Source organism: Anguilla rostrata, chromosome 8, assembly GCF_018555375.3.
Source record: "Anguilla rostrata isolate EN2019 chromosome 8, ASM1855537v3, whole genome shotgun sequence".
In the NCBI taxonomy this organism is placed as follows: Eukaryota; Metazoa; Chordata; class Actinopteri; order Anguilliformes; family Anguillidae; genus Anguilla; species Anguilla rostrata.
Window position 1 is genome coordinate 2,111,352 of NC_057940.1, and position 24,533 is coordinate 2,135,884.

General features: G+C 49.3%; 2 protein-coding genes across 13 annotated transcripts in view; both read right to left on the reverse strand.

The window, feature by feature from the left end:
* Positions 1-1,781, reverse strand: part of LOC135260516 (vasoactive intestinal polypeptide receptor 2-like) — an 81,684-nt gene extending 79,903 nt beyond the window's left edge. Inside the window, exon 1 of the mRNA XM_064345793.1 lies at positions 1,491-1,781. Within this exon, the coding sequence (XP_064201863.1) occupies positions 1,491-1,493 (3 nt within the window). The 5' untranslated portion in view covers positions 1,494-1,781. The remainder of the gene's footprint in view (positions 1-1,490) is intronic.
* A 949-nt stretch (positions 1,782-2,730) lies between these two features.
* The window catches only part of LOC135260514 (disco-interacting protein 2 homolog C), a 177,930-nt gene continuing 156,127 nt past the window's right edge, over positions 2,731-24,533 (reverse strand). For 7 of the 12 annotated variants that reach the window (XM_064345782.1, XM_064345776.1, XM_064345775.1 and 4 more), the window contains 10 exons: positions 21,386-21,516; positions 17,800-17,968; positions 17,283-17,453; positions 15,389-15,418; positions 13,232-13,293; positions 11,342-11,399; positions 10,758-10,832; positions 9,546-9,719; positions 8,760-8,884; positions 2,731-7,976 (listed from right to left, as the gene is read on the reverse strand). In XM_064345782.1, the coding sequence (XP_064201852.1) occupies positions 7,724-7,976; positions 8,760-8,884; positions 9,546-9,719; positions 10,758-10,832; positions 11,342-11,399; positions 13,232-13,293; positions 15,389-15,418; positions 17,283-17,453; positions 17,800-17,968; positions 21,386-21,516 (1,248 nt within the window). In that variant the 3' untranslated portion in view covers positions 2,731-7,723. The remainder of the gene's footprint in view (positions 7,977-8,759; positions 8,885-9,545; positions 9,720-10,757; positions 10,833-11,341; positions 11,400-13,231; positions 13,294-15,388; positions 15,419-17,282; positions 17,454-17,799; positions 17,969-21,385; positions 21,517-24,533) is intronic. The other 5 variants (XM_064345786.1, XM_064345784.1, XM_064345780.1 and 2 more) reach the window with 2 other exon arrangements.

Sequence of the window (24,533 nt, forward strand, 5' to 3'; positions counted from 1 at the left end):
AGTTAGCTGGATTACTGAGTTAGCTGGATAACTGAGTAAAACCCAGAACAGCTCTTTTTGCTTCAGTCTTTGTTTCAGATTTGAGAGGGTTCCAGGTTTTACTCGGTGCAGTTATCCAGCTGACTCGGTGATCCTACTTCCTGAAATACTGTCGGTTCACTTCTCTACCTGATAATTAATTGATTTTATTTGAACAGGTAGGCCAGAGATTCCACTCACCTGGCTGTCCCAGACTGAAATCGGGCCCTGATTAGAGGACAAAAAAACAGAAGTTCTACTGGCTTTGAGGGCCAGATTTGAGTGCCCTTGCTCCAGAATCAGGAGGTTTTTTTCAGGATAGGCCACATGCCATGTCCCTGTCCCACATGCAAGGACAATGACAGGATCAGAACTGGAAAACAGATTTGTGCCTCTGCCTGCAAAACAACCAAGTCTAATTTTTGCACCCAATGCTTTGCAGCAGAGGAATCCTGATTGGCTGGGGCAAATAGCCAATGATTCAAATGGGGTCAGCCCAAATCTGGCCGCTTTCCTCAAAAGGCAATCTCTTTTCATAGAGCTTTGCACACACTCTGTGTACGGGTTCCAAGTTCTTAAAAGCTGAAACTTTACGCTCTACCAGCCATTCGGTTCTGCATTAGGTAGGTACTAAGATCATAAGCTACGCTTCTCGTAGGGCGGTGTTCTTCCGAGTATAGTGCTAGTCACTGGGAAGAACGCCGTCTGTAGCCTATATCTCTCAAAGATAACAGTTTGGGAGGGAAATCAAAGAGGTGATGTAGTGACATTTTGAAACGACTGTCACTGATGAAACACGAACTTATCCTGTGCTTAAACCAGTGACGTAGCAAAAATACATTTTTGAGCAGGCCTGTGAAAAGGCGCCTGTCGACCGGTTTTTCGGAAGACAATCCCACACGCGCAACGCGTCGCTCTCGTGCCCATACATAGGAGCTACCCTATGACACTGCTGTATTCCGAACGGCAATGCGGTCATCGTGCTAACTACTCCAATTCTACCGCCTTACGGTTGTGTTAAAAAACAACTGGAAATACTTTTTTCTTTTAAAATGAATATTACAGCTAGACTAGGTGCACAACAATGAGAGCACAGGCTTCATATAACAAACCAAAAACAATGCAACGCCCCTCCCTATAAAGCGCTCGTCACAGGTACAACGTATTAGCCTTAATTAAGAGGACATTACTGAATTAAAATCTATCGGCTGAGATTCACACAACAAAGCCGAGGGAAGAACAAGACCAGCAAACTTATAGCATTTCCTCGCACAAACAGAAAATCATCAGCTACAACTTAAAAGGCCAACAAGTTTTTGTAAACAAACATGATTTTTACTCACGATATTTCTATAAGCGACACACATTAACAACCTGTTAACGACGCAAAAGGCAGCATTCTGTGACCACATTATAGGCCTAATAGCATTGCCACGGCGGGCATGAAAAATGTAGCTGTAACGCTATCTTACCATTGATGGCTTGTGGAGGAGGTAACGTAAATTAATTTGGAATGCACTTCTTTACACAGAGAACAACCATGCCGCAGTAACACTAGCGTACCCTTTTTTTTTTTTTTACCGCGCACAGTAATTTTTGATGTTCCAGAATTTTAATTGGCCACAATACAACGATGACACGCGCAGAAGGCAAATCAAATACAAATGCTAAAAATGTGCTTTCTGTCATTTGATTGGGTAGGCCTGTGATCAATCTGGATCAGGCATTGCGAGGCCTACCTGTGACTGCTTCCCCGGTTGAACTTTACAGATAAAAATTTATTGATTACAATCCAGCAGGAAGGTAGGTTAACTATCTTGATCAAGTTTACTTGGGCCAGTTGGGATTTTAACATTGCAATCTCAAAATTACGACTCCAGTTGCCTTACCTTTGTACTTTAGTGGTGCCATAAATGGACCACAGCAATCCATTCACTATGTACAGTATAGTTGTGAATGAGGTGTGACCTTCGGTATGCACTTCTTGTACGTCGCTTTGGATAAAAGCGTCTGCCTAATGTAATGTAATGAACGAGGTTTCATGAAAATGAAAACGTGCAGTAACCACGCGCGTCGGTGACTCACTCAGTATTGGTCTAAATAAGATGTTTTGATTGGTGTAAAAAAACAAAACGTAAACGATTGACCGCTGTGTAGCTTCACCCATTGTCAGGATTTCAGAAACTTCACTCTCCGATCATTACTGTACAGGACATTTGGAGATTGATTGCACATCGGTCCTTTTGCAGTGTGAATGTTTTACCTGGTATTTCACAGACCAGTATAAAATTATGTTATTACACATTTCCACTGTAGACCTAAGTGAGATCTTATAACTGAAATGAAAAATTCATATGTAGATACATAACCCTGCAATATTATATCTAAAAGGGCAACAGCACAGGTCTTGTAATTTGTCTGTACATACATTTTCACCCTGTCAAATTAACAGAATTTTCTCCAACAACTCTGAGGTGTGTTTGTGGGGTTTCAGCAACATTCTGCACAATATTTCAAACATACTGAACAAGACCAGACTAACTGGGACAAAAACAGATGCGCAGATGGAAAAAGCAATTTCAACAATGTGTTCTTTTCTGCCCACCATTTTTCCACAGGTGGTGCATGATGGGAAATTGATGAGGTCACTGCATGCAAGGAAGAGCTGGGAAACTCCCCCAACAGGACAGATAACAGGCAAGAGTGAGGATCTTCACAGCAACAAAAATAAAAGCTTTTATTTTGTTCATTTGAAATATAAAACAGATGTTATCACACATGTACAAAGCGTACTTGGTGGTTTCTGGGATATACGAAAAAAGGTCTCTATCCTTGTTTTGTTGTTTTTTGTTGTTTTTTTTTTGTCTAAGAAAAAAAAAAGTCTCAGCTGTGATAAACTGTGTACATGGATGTTTTTCTAAACCTGTCACCAGATTTACTGAAATAATGCAGCTAACATTCCACTGATTTAAGGGTCAGACTCCCCCTGGTGTAAAGTGTCAAGCAGGAATAATATCTACTAACAAGCACCATGAGAACACTGTTCTTTTCATTCACGCACTGTCAGCAAACAGAATGACTGCAGGGTCCTCCATTTTGTTTTGTTTTTTTGTAGTTGTGCATTGTCTTGTTATGTATGGTATTTCCATTTTCACATAGGTGTTTTTTCTTGTTTTTTTTTCTGTTTTTCTTTTTTTGGAAATTCCATCCTTTGAAAGAGCACTAGGTCACAACACAGTATAACATGATTTGTACATTCTGATACATGGTTTTATCTACAGTACAGAACCTAAGGAAAGGCCTTTATTGCTAAGTCCAACAGACTCATTGGCAAATAATAATAATAATAATAATAATAATGTCCTTCTCTTTTATCATGTTATGGTATAAAAAAAAACTGAACGCAGGAGTTGAACAAAATAACAGAATGTAAGACCAAAAATACTGACAGATACGCAGAAATGAAAAAACCAGGAGCCAAAGCCGAGAGCTGCTTTGACACAACAAGTTAAATTACAAACACTGCCACTCAAACAATTGCGTGTGCAGTGTTGCGGCAGGCTGTGGTCAGTCTTTACTGCAAGGGAGCGTCTGAACGTTACACGACGTTACTGAAGAGTTAACACGACTTGTGACACATTAAGTGGGACCGTCATACAAGAGTGGCACAGTGTGAACGCGACTCCTTCACCAGTTAAGAGCACAGACAATGGAAAGAGGAACTGAGTATTGTGGAGTGCACAGTCTTACTTACTGACTTTTCCAATTCACATGAAAATGTTTGTTTTGTTTTTTTTTTTTCCCAATGAAAACACTTTATTGCACCTGAAATGATGAATGTCGGCAGCGTGTGTTGCCTAAATAGGCTCCTATAAGTGTGTTTTAATACTTTTAAACGCGTACAAAACAGAAGCTCCAAACACACCTGCACCATACAAAATAAACTGTATTATTCTTTTTTTTGTGTGACCAACAATATATACAGACACCATGCAGACTCACTCACACAAGGTCTAAATTTCCAAGAAAATGGAAATTACGTAACAAAATGTTGCAAAATTATGTGCAGTTTTTTTTCTACTTTGATAGGAAAACATTTCTTTCTTTTTTTAATATTTGGGAATGACATCATCAACGCTTCCAAACATAGACTATAAGACTTTTTTTCTTCTTTAAAAACAAGAGGAAAAAAAATATTGTCACTAACAGTTCACATGTAAACCGATCCCCATAAAGAAACTGTAGGCTTATTTTTAAAACGTTAATCTTTCAAATAAACGGATTCTCTGCTTCTCGATTGCACTTTTAGTCTGTAACGAAGACGCCATGTCCTCGATGGCCGCGCGTAAAGGGACAACGCTGGAACACGGCAGACCGTACCATTACCTCTGATTGTGTCACTGCCGTCTCTAATAGACACTGATTTCATATGGAACAAACACAGATATTGACGGGTTGATATGCTTTTTAAATGTGCAACTGCGGGTGCTTACGCTTGTGGTAAAAAAAAAAAAAAAGGGGGGGGGGGGGGGAACAGGTAGGCTACATTTTACTGGTCGCAAAAAGGCAAATTAAATTGCTTTTCTTAAAAAGGGGGGTTGGTGATGACCGATGTTTTGGGAGTGAGCCATATATTGTTGAGATGAGTCTTTATGGAACACACATTTAATGCAACACACAGAGCTACCGCCCAGGTTTCCAGAACTTTCCAAGAACGTCAGGGCAAAAATGTTTTTTTCCCCAAAACGGGGGGAACTAAATAACTAACGTCATTTGACTTTAATTTTACTTGCTTGGAGTGTTTTTGTCCTCTGTGACACTGACAGACCTTCTCTGAAAGGAACAAGAACTGTTTGGGGGGGTCACTCTCCCCCAGTAACTTCACCTCACAACCGAATCGGGAAAACTGGCAAGAATTATCCCCAACGTTCAGGAAAAATCTTTCTGAGTTAGCTGGACAACCACTGAGCGTGGACTCTGGGAGGGGGGGTAAGTGGTTACTAGTGGACATGCCTAAAAAGGGTGTGCTAAGACCTCCAACAACGAGAGCGCAAAAGCCACGTTGCTCATCTGTGTGGAAGAACGCATCCCGCCAACAGATGCCCCAAGAAGAGACAAACGACAGACGGTAACGTTCGCTTCTCTCTTTTTTCTACACGCTTAATTTTTATAAACCGCTAGGAACCCCGAGAGCTCTAATGACGCTTTAAATAATAGTTCAAAAGATGAGTTTTGGCATAACTGATTTGTTTTTGGCTCCTGCTGTTAATTTTTTATTTTTTTTTTCCCTCAGTTGCTGAAGGCACAGAACATGCTTTAAGGTATGCCACTGTAATCACATGAACAAACGAACAAAAAAAATAAAAAATCAATGCAAAATCCCAAAGGACAACCAGTGGAACAAAGACAGAAGAGAAACTATACATACGGTAAATAACAAAATAATAAATACGCCGTCGTGTTAGAGAGAATTTGAACGGATTTGTGAACCGGATGAAATGATAACAGGAAACGCAAACTGCAGCTTGAGCAAAGCCTCTTGTTCCGTCAGGCGTCGTTGAAATGTTTCTTCGAATGACGGACGGATCACGTCAACAGAGACCGAGACACTTAAAACGACAAAAAAAAAAAAAAAAAAACCTCAAAGGAACAGGCTCACTCTGATCAGTCACACAGGAGAAAGGTGCTTTGAATGAACTGATAAATCATTAACGAATTCACGATTCCAAGCAATATACTTTTCACTTCCGAGCACTTGTATGTAAACACAGAACTCCCACAGAACTGGCTAAGGACGTGTTTGTGTTACCATAGCAACAGTCATTCCACGACTTTTCTTCACTATTAATGGTTCCCATGGGTATTATTATTATTATTATTGTTATTATCATTATTATTATGTTGTCTAATTATTTTTAAGCGTGTCAGCATTGAAGACAGCAGATCCCCCTCAACTGAGTTTGATCGCTCACTTTCAATGGAGTCAACTGTCAAAAAATATTCAGGATTTAAATTAATTATTTTTTTTATATTTACAATTCTCCATGTGCGCCATCTCCTCCTGTCACTGGAGAAACACCCGTAGAGCAGTCTGCATGCCAGCTACAAACACAGATCTAAAGCTGCAGTTTCTGTCTGGCTTTCTACGTTACCTTAAATCATTTTAACTGGTGTGTCACGCTTAAAGTCTTCCCTCTTTGCAGGAAACGTTTCCCCTGGGGTGCATTTGACTGCGACACCCCGCGTGTCTTTCAGTGTGTGTCACTCAAACAGCTCAGTGACTTCTGTTTCATCTACGACGACACACACCATGCAAGTGAAAAGTACTGCATTTCAAACATTTTCATTGGTGAATACTAGTTATTTTTTAATATTTATATATATATATTTATATATTTATATTTTATATACTTGATGTGAGACTATTCACTCAAGATAATACAATGCTTTCTTTTATATTAGCAAATATTTCGAGTAGAACATTCTTAAATGTCTTCTCTCTTATATTTCTAAAGAGCACAAAATAAATTAAAGGTTTTTTTTTTTTTTTTTACATAATTACATATGAAGTCACATTGTGTTTTTTTCCCTTCCATTAGTTACCATGGTATCAAAGACTCCACTGAATAAACGTCTGTTTCCAATACTGAAACAAACAGGGGGCACCACCTTAAAGGTGGAATCGTGACAGAAGACCCAAATTAAAATTGAAAAAGCCTGGTTGAGAACAAAAGAAAAAGAAAACACACCCCTTTGTAAAGTTCAAGGACAAAAAAAAGATAAATAAATAAAACAATATGGCCTGGTATTCGAAACATCTGTAATGCTTTATATTTTTTTAAAAACAGTAATAAACTTAAAATACAGTTTGCCACAATATGTAAGTATAAAAAAAAATAAAAATAAAACCTTACCTCTTAGAGGGCACGTTAAAAAAATGAGCTACTTCAGCATACGCAAGATGAAAACGTGGAGCCGCACTTTACTTCCGAAAGCAACATCCAAGCAAGCGAGGAGCGTGTGGCACACCGCGCCTCCTGCACACGCGTGTGGCACCCCGAGCCTCCTGCACACGCGCGTCACACGTGACGTTTATACGCCGCCGACGTCGAAATCCGCACGGGAGTGGCTAAACCGTTAGCCGCCGCACGGGAGCGGCTAAACCGTTACCCGCCGCGCCGGAACGGCTAAACCGTTAGCCACCGCGCCGGAACGGCTAAACCGTTAGCCGCCGCACGCGAATGGCTAAACCGTTACCCGCCGCACGCGAACGGCTAAACCGTTAGCCGCCGCGCGCGAATGGCTAAACCGTTAGCCGCCGCACGCGAACGGCTAAACCGGGTAGCCTAGCCGGCTCGCTCACTCGCTCCTGTCCTAGCCGGAGCTAGCCGCGGCTCGCTCGCTCCTGTCCTAGTCGGGTAGCCTAGCCGGCTCGCTCACTCGCTCCTGTCCTAGCCGGGTAGCCTAGCCGGCTCGCTCACTCGCTCCTGTCCTAGCCGGGTAGCCTAGCCGCGCGGGTCACTCGCTCGCTCCTGTCCTAGCCGGCGGCGGATTCCGGTCCGTGTTTTCCCGCCCACCTCTGCAGCGGACAGCCGCATGTATGTGTGTGTGCGTGCGTGTGCGTGTGTGTGTCTTCCGTTTCGCAGTTATGTACATATAGTACAGTGGTAGTGAGGTCCGTGAGGGGGGGGGGGGGCCCGGGGGCCTACATGTTGTAGGCCACGTAGATGGGGTCCAGCTGGTCGGCCAGGAAGCCGTCGCGCAGGTGCATGCGCTGCTTCTCGCCGCGCGAGTTGATGGGGATGACGCCGATGTCCACCACCACCACCACGCCCACGATCAGGTAGTGCTCCTCCAGCACCACGTTGGTCACCAGCGGCACCAGGTCCAGCGCCTCCTGCTCCGAGCCGTCCAGCTCCACCACCACCACCAGCAGGTTGGTCCAGGTGAACACCGCGCTGGAGGGTGGGGGGGGAGAGAGAAACGGGGGCCGCTTTAAAAGCTGAACCTGAATGAGGTGCTGGAATCTGTTACTGAAATCTGTGACATTTTTAAATGGAATTTGTGACTGTTGTGTTTAAATCTGTGGCTGCTGTTATTGAAATCTGTGGTAAGTGCAGTGTTCTTGACACAATGGTAACCAGCCCTGTTCCTGGAGATCTACCATCCTGTAGGTTTTAACTCCAACCCTAACAAGGCAAACCTCATTCGACAGCTAGAGCAAGGCTGCCCAACCCTGTTCCTGGAGATCTACCATCCTGTAGATTTTCATTCCAACCATAAGTTGGCACACTTGACAATACTAATTAACAGCTAAATGAGATCTCTAGCTGTTGAATGAGGCTTGGATGAATGATGCGCATGCAGCTGATTGGACAGTGCAGTGTAGTGCGTGCAGCTGATTGGACAGTGCAGTGTAGCGCATGCAGCTGATTGGACAGTGCAGTGTAGCGCGTGCAGCTGATTGGACAGTGCAGTGTAGCGCATGCAGCTGATTGAACAGTGCAGTGTAGCGCGTGCAGGTGATTGGACAGTGCAGTGTAGCGCGTGCAGCTGATTGGACAGTGCAGTGTAGTGTGTGCAGCTGATTGGACAGTGCAGTGTAGTGTGTGCAGCTGATTGGACAGTGCAGTGTAGTGTGTGCAGGTGATTGGACAGTGCAGTGTAGTGCGTGCAGCTGATTGGACAGTGCAGTGTAGCGCGTGCAGGTGATTGGACGGTGCAGTGTAGCGCGTCCGCACCATTCGGTGATGCTCTTGTGCGTCCGGATGACGGAGGTCTCGATGTCGATGGGGTGGTACCGCATCCCCCTCAGCTCCATCGCCTCGTCCAGCGCCCCCACCACGTACAGCGCGTCGTGCCTCTCTGCAACGCCATGACATCACATGACCTTTCACCAACGCGCACACGCCGTCAGAGACCACATCACATGACCTTTCACCAACGCGCACACGCCGTCAGAGACCACATCACATGACCTTTCACCAACGCGCACACGCCGTCAGAGACCACATCACATGACCTTTCACCAACGCGCACACGCCGTTAGAGACCACATCACATGACCTTTCACCAACGTACTCCACACTGTCAGTCAGCAATGCGGCAGGTGCTGCTCAATGTGTCTTCATACTGCACAGTTCTTCAACTGACTTCTTTCTGAGGATCAGGTTCTTTGGCAAAAGCATACGTTCCACCTCGCCAAGCCCCACCCAGTCCAGCCCCGCCCTAATCGCCCAGTCCCGCCCCAGCCCATCCAGCCCACCCCCACCCCGCCCTGCCCCACCCAGCCCCGCCCCGCCCCGCCCCGCCCCGCCCGCCCTCACCCGCTGCGTCGGCAGCCGGCCTCCGGGAACCCCAGGTACTCCGTCCTGCCCCACCCAACCCCGCCCCACCCTACCCACCCGCCCTGCCCCACCAGCCCCCCCCACCTACCCACCCCGCCTGCCCCACCCAGCCCACCCCACCCCGCCCTGCCCCACCCAGCCCCACCCACCTGCCCACCCTGCCCCGCCCCCCCGCCCTCACCCGCTGGCGTCGGTCAGCTCGGTCCTCCGGAGGAACCCCAGGTACCCCGTCCTGGCCCAGACGGTCTGCGTGTCCCCGAAGCTGAGGCGCGAGCTGAAGTGGTCGGACTGCAGCGACTCGTCGCCGTACACGGTGAAGTAGCCGCTGGCGTTGTGCCCGCTGTGCACCCAGATCTGCGGGGAGGAGCGGCGGCGGCGGCGTCAGGACAGGCACGCGCACTACACTACACTTAATGTTTATTTCACAGTGACACAGTTTCAGAACAATTATCCGGTGTAATGCAGCACAGCATTTGTCGCTTCTGCTAATTTCCAATGCCTGCCCCTAGATAGGCCTTCAAACAGAAAACAACAGTCATAAAAAAACACATTTGCAATCCATAGCCCACCCTCACATACATACAACACAAACACACGATAATGACCAGAACAGACCAATCATCTCAAATCTAGGTTTACCATTTACACACAGTACTGTCCGATACTTCCTCACATCTGAACATAACACCATAATGACCACAACAGTCCTTTAAGCCCATCTATGCTCATCACTTACTGACAGAGAATGTATCTGCTAAAAAAAAAACTGATAGATATATCTAGCATCTCTACATCTATCAAACTCTCTATCCATCTCTAGAGTATATATCTATCTATCTACCTTGTGCATCCATTAATCCAACTATCGTTCCATCATCAATCCACCTCTCTGCCCATCTTCACACCCAAGGCCTGCCATTCATCATTACATTACATTACATTACAGGCATTTAGCAGACGCTCTTATCCAGAGCGACTTACACAACTTTTTTTTTTTTTTTTTTTTTTTACACATAGCATTTTTACATCGTATCCATTTATACAGCTGGATATATACTGAAGCAATTTTGGTTAAGTACCTTGCTCATGGGTACAACGGCAGTGTCCTACCCGGGAATCGAACCTGCGACCTTTCGGTTACAAGTCCAGTTCCTTACCCACTGTGCTACACTCCATCCATCAGGTCCTCAAAGATCTCTGAGAACATCTAAAAGCATCCTTCAGTTTCTACAAAAACTATCCAGGCCAACCAAACACATACACTAAGAGTGAAATAATAATTTTTCAAATCCCAGGAAGTGAACCATCGTTTTATATTTGTAATTTACAGCGATGTCATTAACATGGCGCGGGGTTATGATGTCACAGACAGACGCCCCTCTCCGCACTCACCTCTCCCAGGTGAGAATCTCCCAGAGGCCCCTTGGTCTCCGGGTTGGCGATGATGATCCGAACTCCGGGTAAAATCTAAAAAGATAAAGGATAAAAAGTGTGACAACAAGCTCCCCTCCCCCACTGCTGCATTAACCTATTCAAGCACTTCAACAAAGTCACTTGCATCCAATTAACATCATGGGAATTCACTAGAGAATCCCCATAATGTTAAGTGGATTGTGTTTACAGAAGCAGTTCAGAAATAAAGACTTGGAAAGCAGGTCTCGTGAAAACGAAAGTGTTGTTACTGCTGGTCAGTGCTGGGTTTAACCCCATGACCCCTCACACAGGTACTGCACCTGCACAAATCACATTCAGAAGCTGGGGAAGAATAAAAACCTAAATCACTCTCCTGTTTAGACTCTCAGCCAATCAGGGACCTAAAATACTCTCATGTGTGAACTCCTCAGCCAATCAGAGTCCTAGAACACCCTCATTAGCGCTGACATGCTCTGGAAGCCAGGAGACCCTGCGGGGACATCCCCGCCGGACCAGCCCTACCAGCAGGGCCCAGCAGGGGGCAGCGCCCGCGGGGGACTCACCTTTCCCGACTCCATGAGCGGCAGGCTGTGTGGGGATCCCCTCTCCACCAGCCGCACCCTGAGGGGGGAGGAAACGCAGCGTTACTGAGGCAGCGGGGCACAGCGTAGCGCTCGCAGTCACATGACCGAGATCACATGGCCCGCATTCACAGCGCATTTAGAGAAGACAGAGCAACGGACAGACCTTACTCCATCCACAGAAACATCCATGTAGACACCTGGACATTTAAATCCATGCACTTGATACCGGATAACTGGATATTTACCGAAGCAACTACGCTCAATATCTGAGTCCCACCTGGGATTTCAAAATGGCCGCGTTTCAGTTACAAACCCAGGCCGCTAAACATGACTCGACGCTGCCCTCCTCGTAAAAACGGCTCCGTTCGATTACCGCGAAAAGGGCAATGGAACGCAATGGAACCATCAGCAGGATGATGTAATCTGCTCAGCTGAGCCAATGGGATTCCTTATTAAACGTGACCTCAGCGTGACCCCCGGGGGGGGGGGGAGTGGCTCCGCAGGGCTGACATGAGATCAGGCCTTTTCATAAACGGCATCGATTAAAGAGGCTGGACACAGAAGCCCTCCACAGCGCTGGAGCATTGAGCCAGAGAGGCGGGGAGAATAGAGCCACTCAGCCATTAACATCCTGTACCAGCCAGAAACAACACAGAGAGCCCCACTGTACAGAGAAGATACTCCCCGCTCTTAAAAACCTGCAACTCTGCCTGCTGGTTACAGAAACAACACAGAGAGCCCCACTGTACAAACAGGGAAGATACTCCCCGCACTGCTAAAACCTGCAACTCTGCCTGCTGGTTACAGGAGGAGCTCACAAACCAGAATCAAAAAATTAATAATACACAACAAATCTAAAGAAAATCTGCATTTCTAATGGTGAATTCAAGGATGTTTCAAGAGAGATGGAGGGACAGGAAGACAGAGAGAGGGGGACAGACAGACAGAGAGATAGACAGATGGAGAGACAGAGAGATGGAGTGATGGAGAGACAGACAGACAGAGACGGAGAGATGGAGCAATGGAGACACACACAAATGGAGAGACAGAGAGAAGGAGAGATGGAGCGATGGAGAGACAGAGAGATGTAGCGATGGAGAGAGACAGAGAGATGGAACGATGGAGAGACAGAGATGGAGCGATGGAGAGAGACAGAGATGGAGCGATGGAGAGACAGAGAGATGGAGTGATGGAGTGACAGAGAGATAGAGACAGAGAGATGGAGCGATGGAGAGACAGAGACACAGACAGAGAGATGGAGCGATGGAGAGACAGACAGAGACAGAGAGGAGGAGCGATGGAGAGGGGGAGAGAGAGAGAGATGGAGCGATGGAGAGACAGAGAGGAGGAGCGATGGAGAGGGGGAGAGAGAGAGAGATGGAGCGACGGAGAGACAGAGAGATGGAGTGATGGAGAGACAGACAGACAGAGACAGAGAGATGGAGCGATGGAGAGACAGACAGACAGAGACAGAGAGATGGAGCGATGGAGAGACAGACAGACAGAGACAGAGAGATGGAGCGATGAAGAGACAGACAGAGACAGAGAGATGGAGCGATGGAGAGACAGAGACAGAGACAGAGAGGAGGAGCGATGGAGAGGGGGAGAGACAGAGAGATCGAGCGATGGAGAGAGACAGAGATGGAGCGATGGAGAGAGAGAGAGATGGAGAGACAGAGAGATGGAGCGATGGAGAGACAGAGAGAAGGAGAGATGGAGAGGGGGAGAGACAGAGAGATCGAGCGATGGAGAGAGACAGAGATGGAGCGATGGAGAGAGAGAGAGATGGAGAGACAGAGAGATGGAGCGATGGAGAGACAGAGAGAAGGAGAGATGGAGCGATGGACAGAAGGAGGACGTAGTGCTTACCTGTCGTGTCTCAGGGCTCTCATGTCCACGAACACAGTGGTGGGGTCGGGTCCCGACGTGCCCTGCGGTCAGTAACACAGGGGAGTGAGGAGCGAGGAGCACCGCAGACAGCGCCCCCCGTCTGCAGCCAGCTGCTACTGCGTGTTAGTGCTTCAGGATCAGCCCACTATCCACACTACTGTGGCTAACACAAGCGCTAAAACTACAGCTATGAGCCAGAAACACACAGTCCTGTACACTCAACACACAGATGTGGCCACATATACACACACGTACGTGTAAATACATATGTATATACACATGTACATGTACATATACATATACCTACACACACATACACAAGCTGGGAGCATGTAATAAATGGAGAGATAACAGGAAAAGAAAAGATCCCTTGTCCCATGAAAATGTCCTCTGCTACACCACAGGGTCCACATGCAAACAGAAAGCGGGAGAGTCTGAGATTTAACGCACAAAACTGTCAAAACGAAAAAAGTAGAAAAATGAAAAAAGAAATGAGATGTGACACCTGTGACAGGGAGGGAGAGAGAGTGAGTGAATGAGTGAGAGAGAGAGAGAAAGAGAGAGAGAGAGACGTTGCCATGGAGACAAGCGATTGTGGGGTGATTGCAGGTGGGTTTTTTTTGGACCAGTTACCATGTTGACGCGTATCTCCCCCCTTTAATCAGGACACAGACTGCCCCACCTGATGGGCTCTGGGTTTAGGGGCCACCCACATGACAGGAGGGGTAACCCATGGTAACCGGCCTTCCCCCTCAGGAACTGCTAAAACTTTCCCTGCCCCCACCCCCTGCCTTTACTCACAACTGCCCCAGTCCGGACAAGCTTCAGTGGATTTCAGAATAACCCCCCAAACACAGATAGAAAGAAAAAAAAAGTGCTCCTGTAGAGGAAAAAGCCATCATTTTCTTTCCCTTGTGAATTCTACAAGGGCTACAGCAGCCAATAGGAGAGGGGGGCGGGGGCATGGCCATGCTAAACAAACCAATAGTAGCACAGTGATTCTCTATTTGTTTACTTGAGCTTTTCCCTCAAAACGTTGTGACAAAAGAAATGAACAAACCAGAAAATAACCGAGGCGGAGATCTGCTGCAGCAGCTGCTGCCACTTCACCAGGACACCACAGCGCAATAACAGCACCCACCACCAGAGGGAGCCAGAGAGTCAGACACACAGCTACACATGCAGGTCAGTCTCTGCCTCCTTGTCAGGAGAATCAGGAGAACAACCAGACACAGAACGCTGGCACAGTACACCACCACAGTGGGGGTTTGCGTTAGTGGATCCAATATTCCGAATTTCTGCCTAATTTTCTCCTGGGGGGCACGGGGGTGGGGGGCGGTTCAATAGTATGACAGAAACCCTGCGCACGTCTCCTCTTGAGCGAGCAAGGAAATGAAACCGCGTGTAAACAGTCACAGCCGCTGCAGACCGGACGTACGAACCCCACGTGCGGTTACCACGGCAACGGAAAACACCCCACTGATCTGTGCCGCCACCAGTCGTGGGGAACCATTACCGGAATAAAAGAATAAAGACATTCTCTCCCTTTTTTATTTTTATTTTTATTTTACAGAAATTTGATATACTGCAATATTTTCACTTTTGGAAAACAACATATTCTTGTTTCCACAAATATTGTGAAGTTTTGCAATTCTTTTCCTAACCTTGATAATATATTCAAAATCAACGCACTGCAGTACCAATCAATTTCCCCGAAACGTGTCTGTAACTCATATCTGCAGTACGGGTCATTCACCTGTGTGTGATTTACACCTGAGTGCCACCTGCAAAGGAACACCTGCACCTCACACCTCCAGCATTCTGACTGCAGGTGACACAGGTGCATTTTTAGGGGGATGTTGTGTTTTTTTTTTGCATTTTGTAACAGGGCCCATTTTAGAGCAGATTCAGCCCATCCCTGGAGGTGGACTTGAGTGACAGCGTGTCACTGTGAAAGGGGTAATGGCGTACGTCACGGGCGGATTCTGTGCCCTCCTGCCCCTCTGGAGAGCTGGGGGGGGCGGGGAATGGGGGGGGGGAGCAGGGAGACCCAAGGGCATGTGTGAGACAGCCAGGTGAACAGCACCCCCCACCGAGAGAAAAGGGAGAGATAAGGGAAGATTTAAAATCCCCTACCTGATCGGCAAGCTTCCCAAGCCTGTGAGGCTATAGCAGCAGCAGGACGAGGAGGAGGAGGAAGAGGAGGAATGGGGAGAAGAAGGGTGGGGGGAGGAACGAAGACAAAACCAAATATGAGAGATGCGGTGGGTGGGGATAATGCGAAAAAAACACAATGGGGAAAAAAGACATAAAATACACAAAGCCAGGAGAAAAAACACAAAAACAAAGTAAAAAAAAAAAGAATGCAGAAATGTTCAACAAAAAAATAATAACAGATGCAATTTAAACAGAGAGCTGAGGTAATATTTTCAACTATTATATAAAACTATCAATAAACTTTCTTTCTTTACTTCATATTTAAAATTGTACACATATGGGGATTTTTTCTAAAAAAGGAATTTTACATTATATTCTATTTTTCTAAAAAATGCCATATTACTGCTACAGTATGCCCAACAGCTGACAGTAAAAATGAATTAAAAAAACAAAACAACAACAAGAAAATGAACACACATGCTACCAAAAACACACAACCACGTTTATTAAAATGCGCATATTTCCTGGTTTAGAAGTTCTATTTCTAAGAACGGTCTATTACAATGGTTTCGGTTCAAATAACAAACAGATGTGAAAGAATGAGAATTGCCAAAAGAAAGCATGGAGTTGCATGTGAAATGTTTGATGCATCTTGGAGCCAAAATGGCGGCGATATGCTTGGGACCACCCCCCCCCTCCTCCTCCTCAAGCCCACTCAATCCCACGCTTCCCCACCTCCCTCCGCCCCCTCCTCCTCACTCCCCACAGACTTCCTGTTCTGAGACCTCGTGCCATTGGTTGGTTCGCCATGCCGGACCACACGCAGGCAAACGGCAGCCAATCAGCACGGGCCATCCCGCTGGCGTTCAGTAAACCTGGCGCTTCGGCAGCCTGCCTGGGGCAAGATCACGCGCGCGGACTACGGAGCGTTTTATTAAACAGCCGATCCTCCACTCCACCGCATCGCCCCAGCTGCCTGCTACTGCAGAGGCGGGAGCGGCTGCCATCCTGGCGCTGCGCGGTGTCTGTAAATCCTGGCGCTTCGAGCAGCCTAGGGCCTGGGGCCACAGAGCCCCCCTCACCGCACCGACCCAGCATCTACGAGAGGGCCCGCTTTACCAGTGTCACATGTACCGCGAGCTCCTCCAGCCTGCTACCAGGGTGCTCGGCCTGTCCAGGCTGCGCGCCTGCTACCGCAGAGTGGCGCTCGAAGGTGTGCGCCGGCTGCCTGCCCCGGCTTCGCTCCCGAGGGTGCATACGCAACCGCTGTATTGTCCTAGCTTACCCAGATACAGCGCACGCAGAGCGCCGCCTGTACCAGGGCTGACCACCCCCCTCCTCCAGCACTCCCACACCCAGAGTTATACATACTAAGAAACTCCGCTACACAGGTAATTATGCCCTGGCCCCCAGTGCCTGCTGGGAAATGACATCGGAATGATTCCAGCGGTGTGCGAGTGCTCGAACGTTTCGAACGAGGTTAATCGCTTCGGCGTTTCTCCGTGCCGCTGAAGGTCATCACAGAAACCGAAAGTGAATTATCCACTTAAACCCAGAAACGAAACAAACAGAACAGCTCAGCATCGTCCTCTAGGGCTCCTCACTCTCAGACCACCATTATCATACTGAGCGACTCACCCAAGGAGAGAAAGAGCATGTGTGTGTGTGTGAGAGAGAGTACGTGTGTGTGTGTGTTTGGGCGCGTGTGTGTGAGCGTGTGTGCATGTGTGTGTGTGTGTGAGTACGTGAGTGCATGACAGTTCGTTTGCATGTGGGGACAATTCCCAGGAAGGACCCTTGAGTAAGGTACTTAACCTGCATTGCAGGAGGCGGAGCCTGGCAGGACAGGGCGGGGCAGGGGGCGGAGACTGACCTGCAGGCAGATGGCCAGGTTGACCCTGCAGCCGAAGGAGGTGCTGACGGCTCGGGGGTGGAGCCCCAGGTCCTTGAAGAGCTTGGAGAAGGACTGGGTCAGCGCTATCCTGGGCCTCTCCTCCGCCACCACCACGCACGTCCGCACCCGCGACAGCTCCAGGCCCCGGGACTGTGCCGTGGGGAACACCAAACTCTCTGAGCGTGGTACATACTGTACCTCACTACACACCAAACTATCCAATACTAGTGTTGAAAAAATGCTAGACACCTGACCAGGCAATACTAATGCGCTGAGCCAGGACAGTGTTGTGGGCGGGGTCAGGAAATAATTGTGGGAGGAGCCAGGAAAGAGTAGTGGATGGAACCAGGAAAGACTTGTGTGTGGGGCCAGGAAATAGTTATGGGCGCAGCCAGGACAGTGTTGTGGGAGGAGCCAGGAAAGAGTTGTGGGCGGGGCCAGGACATATTGTGGGCGGGGCCAGGGCAGCGTTGTGGGCGGGGCCAGGAGGCGGTACCTTGAGCGAATCGGTCTGCAGGCCCAGCCCCTTGGTGCACAGCTCCATGACGGAGTAGGAGCAGAAGGTGTCGCGCACCCTGTACTGACTGACCGCCAGCAGCCAGAGCGCCGGGTTCACCTCCAGCTCCGAGGGCGGGATCAGGATGGACTGGTGCCCCGAGTACACACTACAGAGGGAGGGAGAGAGGGGTTAGGGTACACTACACCTGCCCCAAGTACACACTACAGAGGGAGAGAGGGGTTAGGGTACACTACACCTGCCCTGAGTACACACTACAGAGAGAGAGAGAGGGGTTAGAGTACACTACACCTGCCCCGAGTACACACTACAGAGAGAGAGAGAGGGGTTAGGGTACACTACACCTGCCCCGAGTACACACTACAGAGGGAGGGAGAGAGGGGTTAGGGTACACTACACCTGCCCCGAGTACACACTACAGAGAGAGAGAGAGAGGGGTTAGGGTACACTACACCTGCCCTGAGTACACACTACAGAGAGAGAGAGAGGGGTTAGGGTACACTACACCTGCCCCGAGTACACACTACAGAGAGAGAGAGGGGTTAGGGTACACTACACCAGCCCCGGGTACACACTACAGAGAGAGAGAGAGGGGTTAGGGTACACTACACCTGCCCTGAGTACACACTACAGAGAGAGAGAGAGGGGTTAGGGTACACTACACCTGCCCCGAGTACACACTACAGAGAGAGAGAGAGGGGTTAGGGTACACTACACCTGCCCTGAGTACACACTACAGAGAGAGAGAGAGGGGTTAGGGTACACTACACCTGCCCCGAGTACACACTACAGAGAGAGAGAGGGGTTAGGGTACACTACACCAGCCCCGGGTACACACTACAGAGAGAGAGAGAGGGGTTAGGGTACACTACACCTGCCCCAAGTACACACTACAGAGGGAGAGAGGGGTTAGGGTACACTACACCTGCCCTGAGTACACACTACAGAGAGAGAGAGAGGGGTTAGAGTACACTACACCTGCCCCGAGTACACACTACAGAGAGAGAGAGAGGGGTTAGGGTACACTACACCTGCCCCGAGTACACACTACAGAGGGAGGGAGAGAGGGGTTAGGGTACACTACACCTGCCCCGAGTACACACTACAGAGAGAGAGAGAGAGGGGTTAGGGTACACTACACCTGCCCTGAGTACACACTACAGAGAGAGAGAGAGGGGTTAGGGTACACTACACCTGCCCCGAGTACACACTACAGAGAGAGAGAGGGGTTAGGGTACACTACACCAGCCCCGGGTACACACTACAGAGAGAGAGAGAGGGGTTAGGGTACACTACACCTGCCCTGAGTACACACTACAGAGAGAGAGAGAGGGGTTAGGGTACACTACACCTGCCCCGAGTACACACTACAGAGAGAGAGAGAGGGGTTAGGGTACACTACACCTGCCCTGAGTACACACTACAGAGAGAGAGAGGGGTTAGGGTACACTACACCTGCCCCGAGTACACACTACAGAGAGAGAGAGGGGTTAGGGTACACTACACCAGCCCCGGGTACACACTACAGAGAGAGAGAGAGGGGTTAGGGTACACTACACCTGCCCTGAGTACACACTACAGAGAGAGAGAGAGGGGTTAGGGTACACTACACCTGCCCCGAGTACACACTACAGAGAGAAAGAGAGGGGTTAGGGTACACTACACCTGCCCCGAGTACACACTACAGAGAGAGGGAGAGGGGTTAGGGTACACTACACCTGCCCCGAGTACACACTACAGAGGGAGGGAGAGAGGGGTTAGGGTACACTACACCTGCCCCGAGTACACACTACAGAGGGAGGGAGAGAGGGGTTAGGGTACACTACACCTGCCCCGAGTACACACTACAGAGAGAGAGAGAGGGGTTAGGGTACACTACACCTGCCCCGAGTACACACTACAGAGGGAGGGAGAGAGGGGTTAGGGTACACTACACCTGCCCGAGTACACACTACAGAGGGAGGGAGAGAGGGGTTAGGGTACACTACACCTGCCCCGAGTACACACTACAGAGAGAGGGAGAGAGGGGTTAGGGTACACTACACCTGCCCCGAGTACACACTACAGATAGAGGGAGAGAAGGGTTAGGGTACACTACACCTGCCCCGAGTACACACTACAGAGAGAGGGAGAGAGGGGTTAGGGTACACTACACCTGCCCCGAGTACACACTACAGAGAGAGAGAGGGGTTAGGGTACACTACACCTGCCCCGAGTACACACTACAGAGAGAGAGAGAGGGGTTAGGGTACACTACACCTGCCCCAAGTACACACTACAGAGAGAGGGAGAGGGGTTAGGGTACACTACACCTGCCCTGAGTACACACTACAGAGAGAGAGAGAGGGGTTAGGGTACACTACACCTGCCCTGAGTACACACTATAGAGAGAGAGAGAGAGGGGTTAGGGTACACTACACCTGCCCCGAGTACACACTATAGAGAGAGAGAGAGAGGGGTTAGGGTACACTACACCTGCCCGGAGTACACACTACAGAGAGAGAGAGAGAGGGGTTAGGGTACACTACACCTGCCCCGAGTACACACTACAGAGAGAGAGAGGGAGAGAGTTAGGGTACATTAGCACTGGAATAAGTGCGCACTACACATGAGAGAGGGAGGGGTTAGGGTACATCAACACTGGAATAAGTGCACACTACATATGAGAGAGGGAGGGGAATATTTCTTGCATAGAAGCCATGCTTCTGGAGGAGGCCAGTTCACAGGAAACGTGTGACAGCAGTTCTACACATTTCACACTCTCCATCCCGGAGACCTCGGCGGCTGCCGGCAGGTGTTCTAACGCTCGTTAGTTCACGACAGGTGAACTCTGATTTCTCTGAAGAAAATCTCAGCTGAAGAGGATCTGAGACCATCTTATCAGCCGAAAACGTTTCGACATGAAAGAGCTGTCTGAGCCAGGGCTGCTTCGGACCAGGGGTGTCCAATCTCACCAGAAAAGGGCAAAAAAAGGTTTTTGTTTTATCCCAGCACCAAGACTCATTCAAATAATTCAACCAATTACCGAATCATGATCTTCAGTCAAGACCCTGGCTGCGTCCGAAACAGCCTCCTAACTACTGTGTCCTCAAAACATGTACTGTCTACTAAACTTACTACTAAGTCTACGCATTTTTAGAACGCAATGGGCAGTACGCAAAAGTATCCTGCATGCTATTTTCCAACGGTACTGCGGAAGTGTCATAAGATGTCCCACCACTGTAGCAAAAAGGCCCCGCCTCTTCCTCTCTGATTTATGGGACCTCCTCCTAAAAAGTATATTTTGCTCCTGAATACACTCAGAAAAACCTCAGAAATAAGTTTATCATCCTGGGATTTTAAGTACGCTACGTTTCAAGAAAATTGTTGCCTACTTAGCAACATTTTAATCCAGTGTATTCCAGTTCTATACTCAACAGTAGGTGAGTAAGCGGTTTCAAACATGGCCCCTGATGAGTAGAACCAGGTGTGTTAGTGCCTCGCCTAAAACGAAAACCTACACCCACACTGGTCATTTTGGGGTAAGACCGCCCCCCCCCCCCCACCTCCAGAGACGGGGACCCACCTGCACAGGCACCAGAGGACGAAGCCCAGGCCGCAGTAGGGGTCCAGGCAGATGGCGACTTCGCGGGACGGGTACAGCTCGCACTGCAGCTTGATTGAGCGGCAGAAGGCACTGGTGGCAGTGTGGGACATCTGCAGAGGGGGGGGGGGGGGGAGAGAGAGAGAGAGAGAGAGGGGGGGGCTCAGCACCACATAGGCCACACCCATGTTACACAGACAAAGAGCCTGCCACACAGGCCACGCCTCCACCGCACAGGCCACTCCCCTACAGCATAGGCCACACCCCTGCCACAGAGGCCACTCCCCTGCAGCATAGGCCACACCCCTGCCACAGAGGCCACTCCCCTGCACTGTAGGCCACACCCCTGTAACACAGGCCACACCCCTGCAGTATAGGTCACACCCCTGTAACACACGGGCCTGCCACATGGGCCATGGCACCACAATGCAACGCATATGTTCACAGGAGAACAGAACAGACCTTTCTTACATTAATGAAGTTACAGCAGAAAGAGCTTTTCACTTGTAAACCAGCCCCTCCTATTGAAGGTCCCGCTCTTCTCATGAAGACAATACATTTCCACGGCAGTTCACACTCTCAGGGGTCGCTGTTTTAATCTGCAGAACTGCGACCAGCATATAAAAACGAGCTCTTAACTAAAACCCAAGGACCGCTCTCCTCGCCCCTCAGCGGTTCGTAGCGAACGCCGCGCTCCAAACGGGGTCCTCCCCGCGCCCCGCGAGCTGCCGTCGGCTCCACAGCGGGAGGACAAGCGCACCACTAAAGGCAGAACCCGTATCGTCTGCAGCCTGAAAACACTCCTCTTCACACCGCACGTTCGCTCAAGAAATCCTGCACTCTGCGTAAACATACTATGGGTCTGCTCACCCTGCCCAGGCTACATCCAACACCCTCGAACCCGTGTGCTACTGAAATGTACAGCATCTGCAGTCTCACCTACTGTGGCTCTTACGTGTCGTGTCGTGGGAGAAAGCTGCTATCGGCCGAGACACAGAACTGACATCACATCTGCAGCAGGCCTCAGCCGTTTGTGTCAGCACTTTCGTTAGCACGGCAGTGTAGCGCAGCGGGTAAGGAGCTGGGCTTGTAACCTGAAGGTCGCAGGTTCGATTCCCGGGTAGGACACTGCTGTTGTACCCTTGAGCAAGCTACTTAACCTGCGTTGCTTCAGTACATATCCAGCTGTGTAAATGGATGCAATGTAAATACTACGTAAAATGTTGTGTAAGTCGCTCTGGACACAAATGATAAGAGCGTCTGCTAAATGCCTGCAGTGTAATATTAGCAGCTCAGGAAGAGAGCATCAGTGGAAGCACCTTTAAATGATCCCCATGGTTCACTCTCTTAAATATCTGTAATATAGCGTAAATCCTTGCTCTCCATAGTGTGTCAGCAATGGCAAAGGGTATTTAGTATCAGTTCAAGTGCCTGCTAATTGACCTGTTCTCCTACGAAATTATGCGCTCCCCTTCTGAATCGCGCTCTGTGGAAAACAGACACTTCAGAGAAATTAGCCTTGCCTGCTCTGATAGATAAGACGGCCAGGGGGGAGGGGGGTCACAACGGGAATTCCAAACGGTGAAAACGAGGACACCTGGTTTCTGGGAACAAACACCTGCGTCAAGCTCAGATAACTGTAAACACCGACGTGTCATGGAACCCGCTTTCAGCTCTGCAAAAATCACGAGCCACTTAAAGCCGGGTTCCTGACAGCTCCAACTGAGCGAGAGACGAAGTGAGAACCAACACCAGCGAATCACCAGAGGCTTCAGACTGCGGCCCTGGAGGGGCGTCTGCAGGTTTAACTCCAGTCCTGGAGGGCCGCAGTGTCTGCAGGTTTAACTCCAGTCCTGGAGGGGGCGCTGTGTCTGCAGGTTTAACTCCAGTCCTGGAGGGGGCGCTGTGTCTGCAGGTGTAACTCCAGTCCTGGAGGGGGCGCTGTGTCTGCTGTGATTCAGTAATTATGCGCTTAATTTACATCACTGATGGGCTAAGGATTCCACACACTTTCAATCAGCAGCCTAAACATGAGCAGGCGAGGAAATCATAAATAACTGCAGACACAGCGCCCCCTCCAGGACTGGAGTTAAACCTGCAGACACAGCGCCCCTCCAGGACTGGAGTTAAACCTGCAGACACAGCGCCCCCTCCAGGACCGGAGTTAAACCTGCAGACACAGCGCCCCCTCCAGGACCGGAGTTAAACCTGCAGACACAGCGCCCCCTCCAGGACCGGAGTTAAACCTGCAGACACAGCGCCCCCTCCAGGACTGGAGTTAAACCTGCAGACACTGCGGCCCTCCAGGACCGGAGTTAAACCTGCAGGCACTGCAGCCCTCCAGGACTGGAGTTAAACCTGCAGATACTGCGCCCCCTCCAGGACTGGAGTTAAACCTGCAGACACTGCGGCCCTCTTGGACTGGAGTTAAACCTGCAGACACTGCGGCCCTCCAGGACTGGAGTTAAACCTGCAGACACTGCGCCCCCTCCAGGACTGGAGTTAAACCTGCAGACACTGCGGCCCTCCAGGACTGGAGTTAAACCTGCAGACACTGTGGCCCTCCAGGACCGAAGTTAAACCTGCAGACACTGCGGCCCTCCAGGACTGGAGTTACACCTGCAGACACTGCGGCCCTCCAGGACTGGAGTTAAACCGGCAGACACAGCGGCCCACCTGCACTGGAGTTAAACCCGCAACCCTCTTCGAGGTTGGGATGCCTGCCCTAAAATGACATCAGGTGCAGCGTTACGAAGGAGAGCAGGCAGATATTAACTCCCAGCATCCTCCAGTGAATGCTGTACCTGTGCAGCTCAGGTGGGCGGGTCAACATGTGGCTACAAACACAAAGCCTAACAAGGCCCGTTTTGTTTGGGTTCAGTGACCAGCTCAGGGGCCTGGGAAAGGGCTCCTCTGACAGTGCTGATGCACACAAATTAAACCTTAAAACCGTGAGCTTCATTTAGGGACCCGGGGGGGGGGGGGGGGGGCTAGGGGGCGGGAAGGAGAGTCACAGGAAACCTTTTTGCTCCTACGCTTTCTCTGCACTCGTTTATTTGACCTTTTTTCCAAAAGGTCTTCGGAGGTCTGAGGGTTCCCACCGAGGTGGATTTCATAAAACTCCTGACAG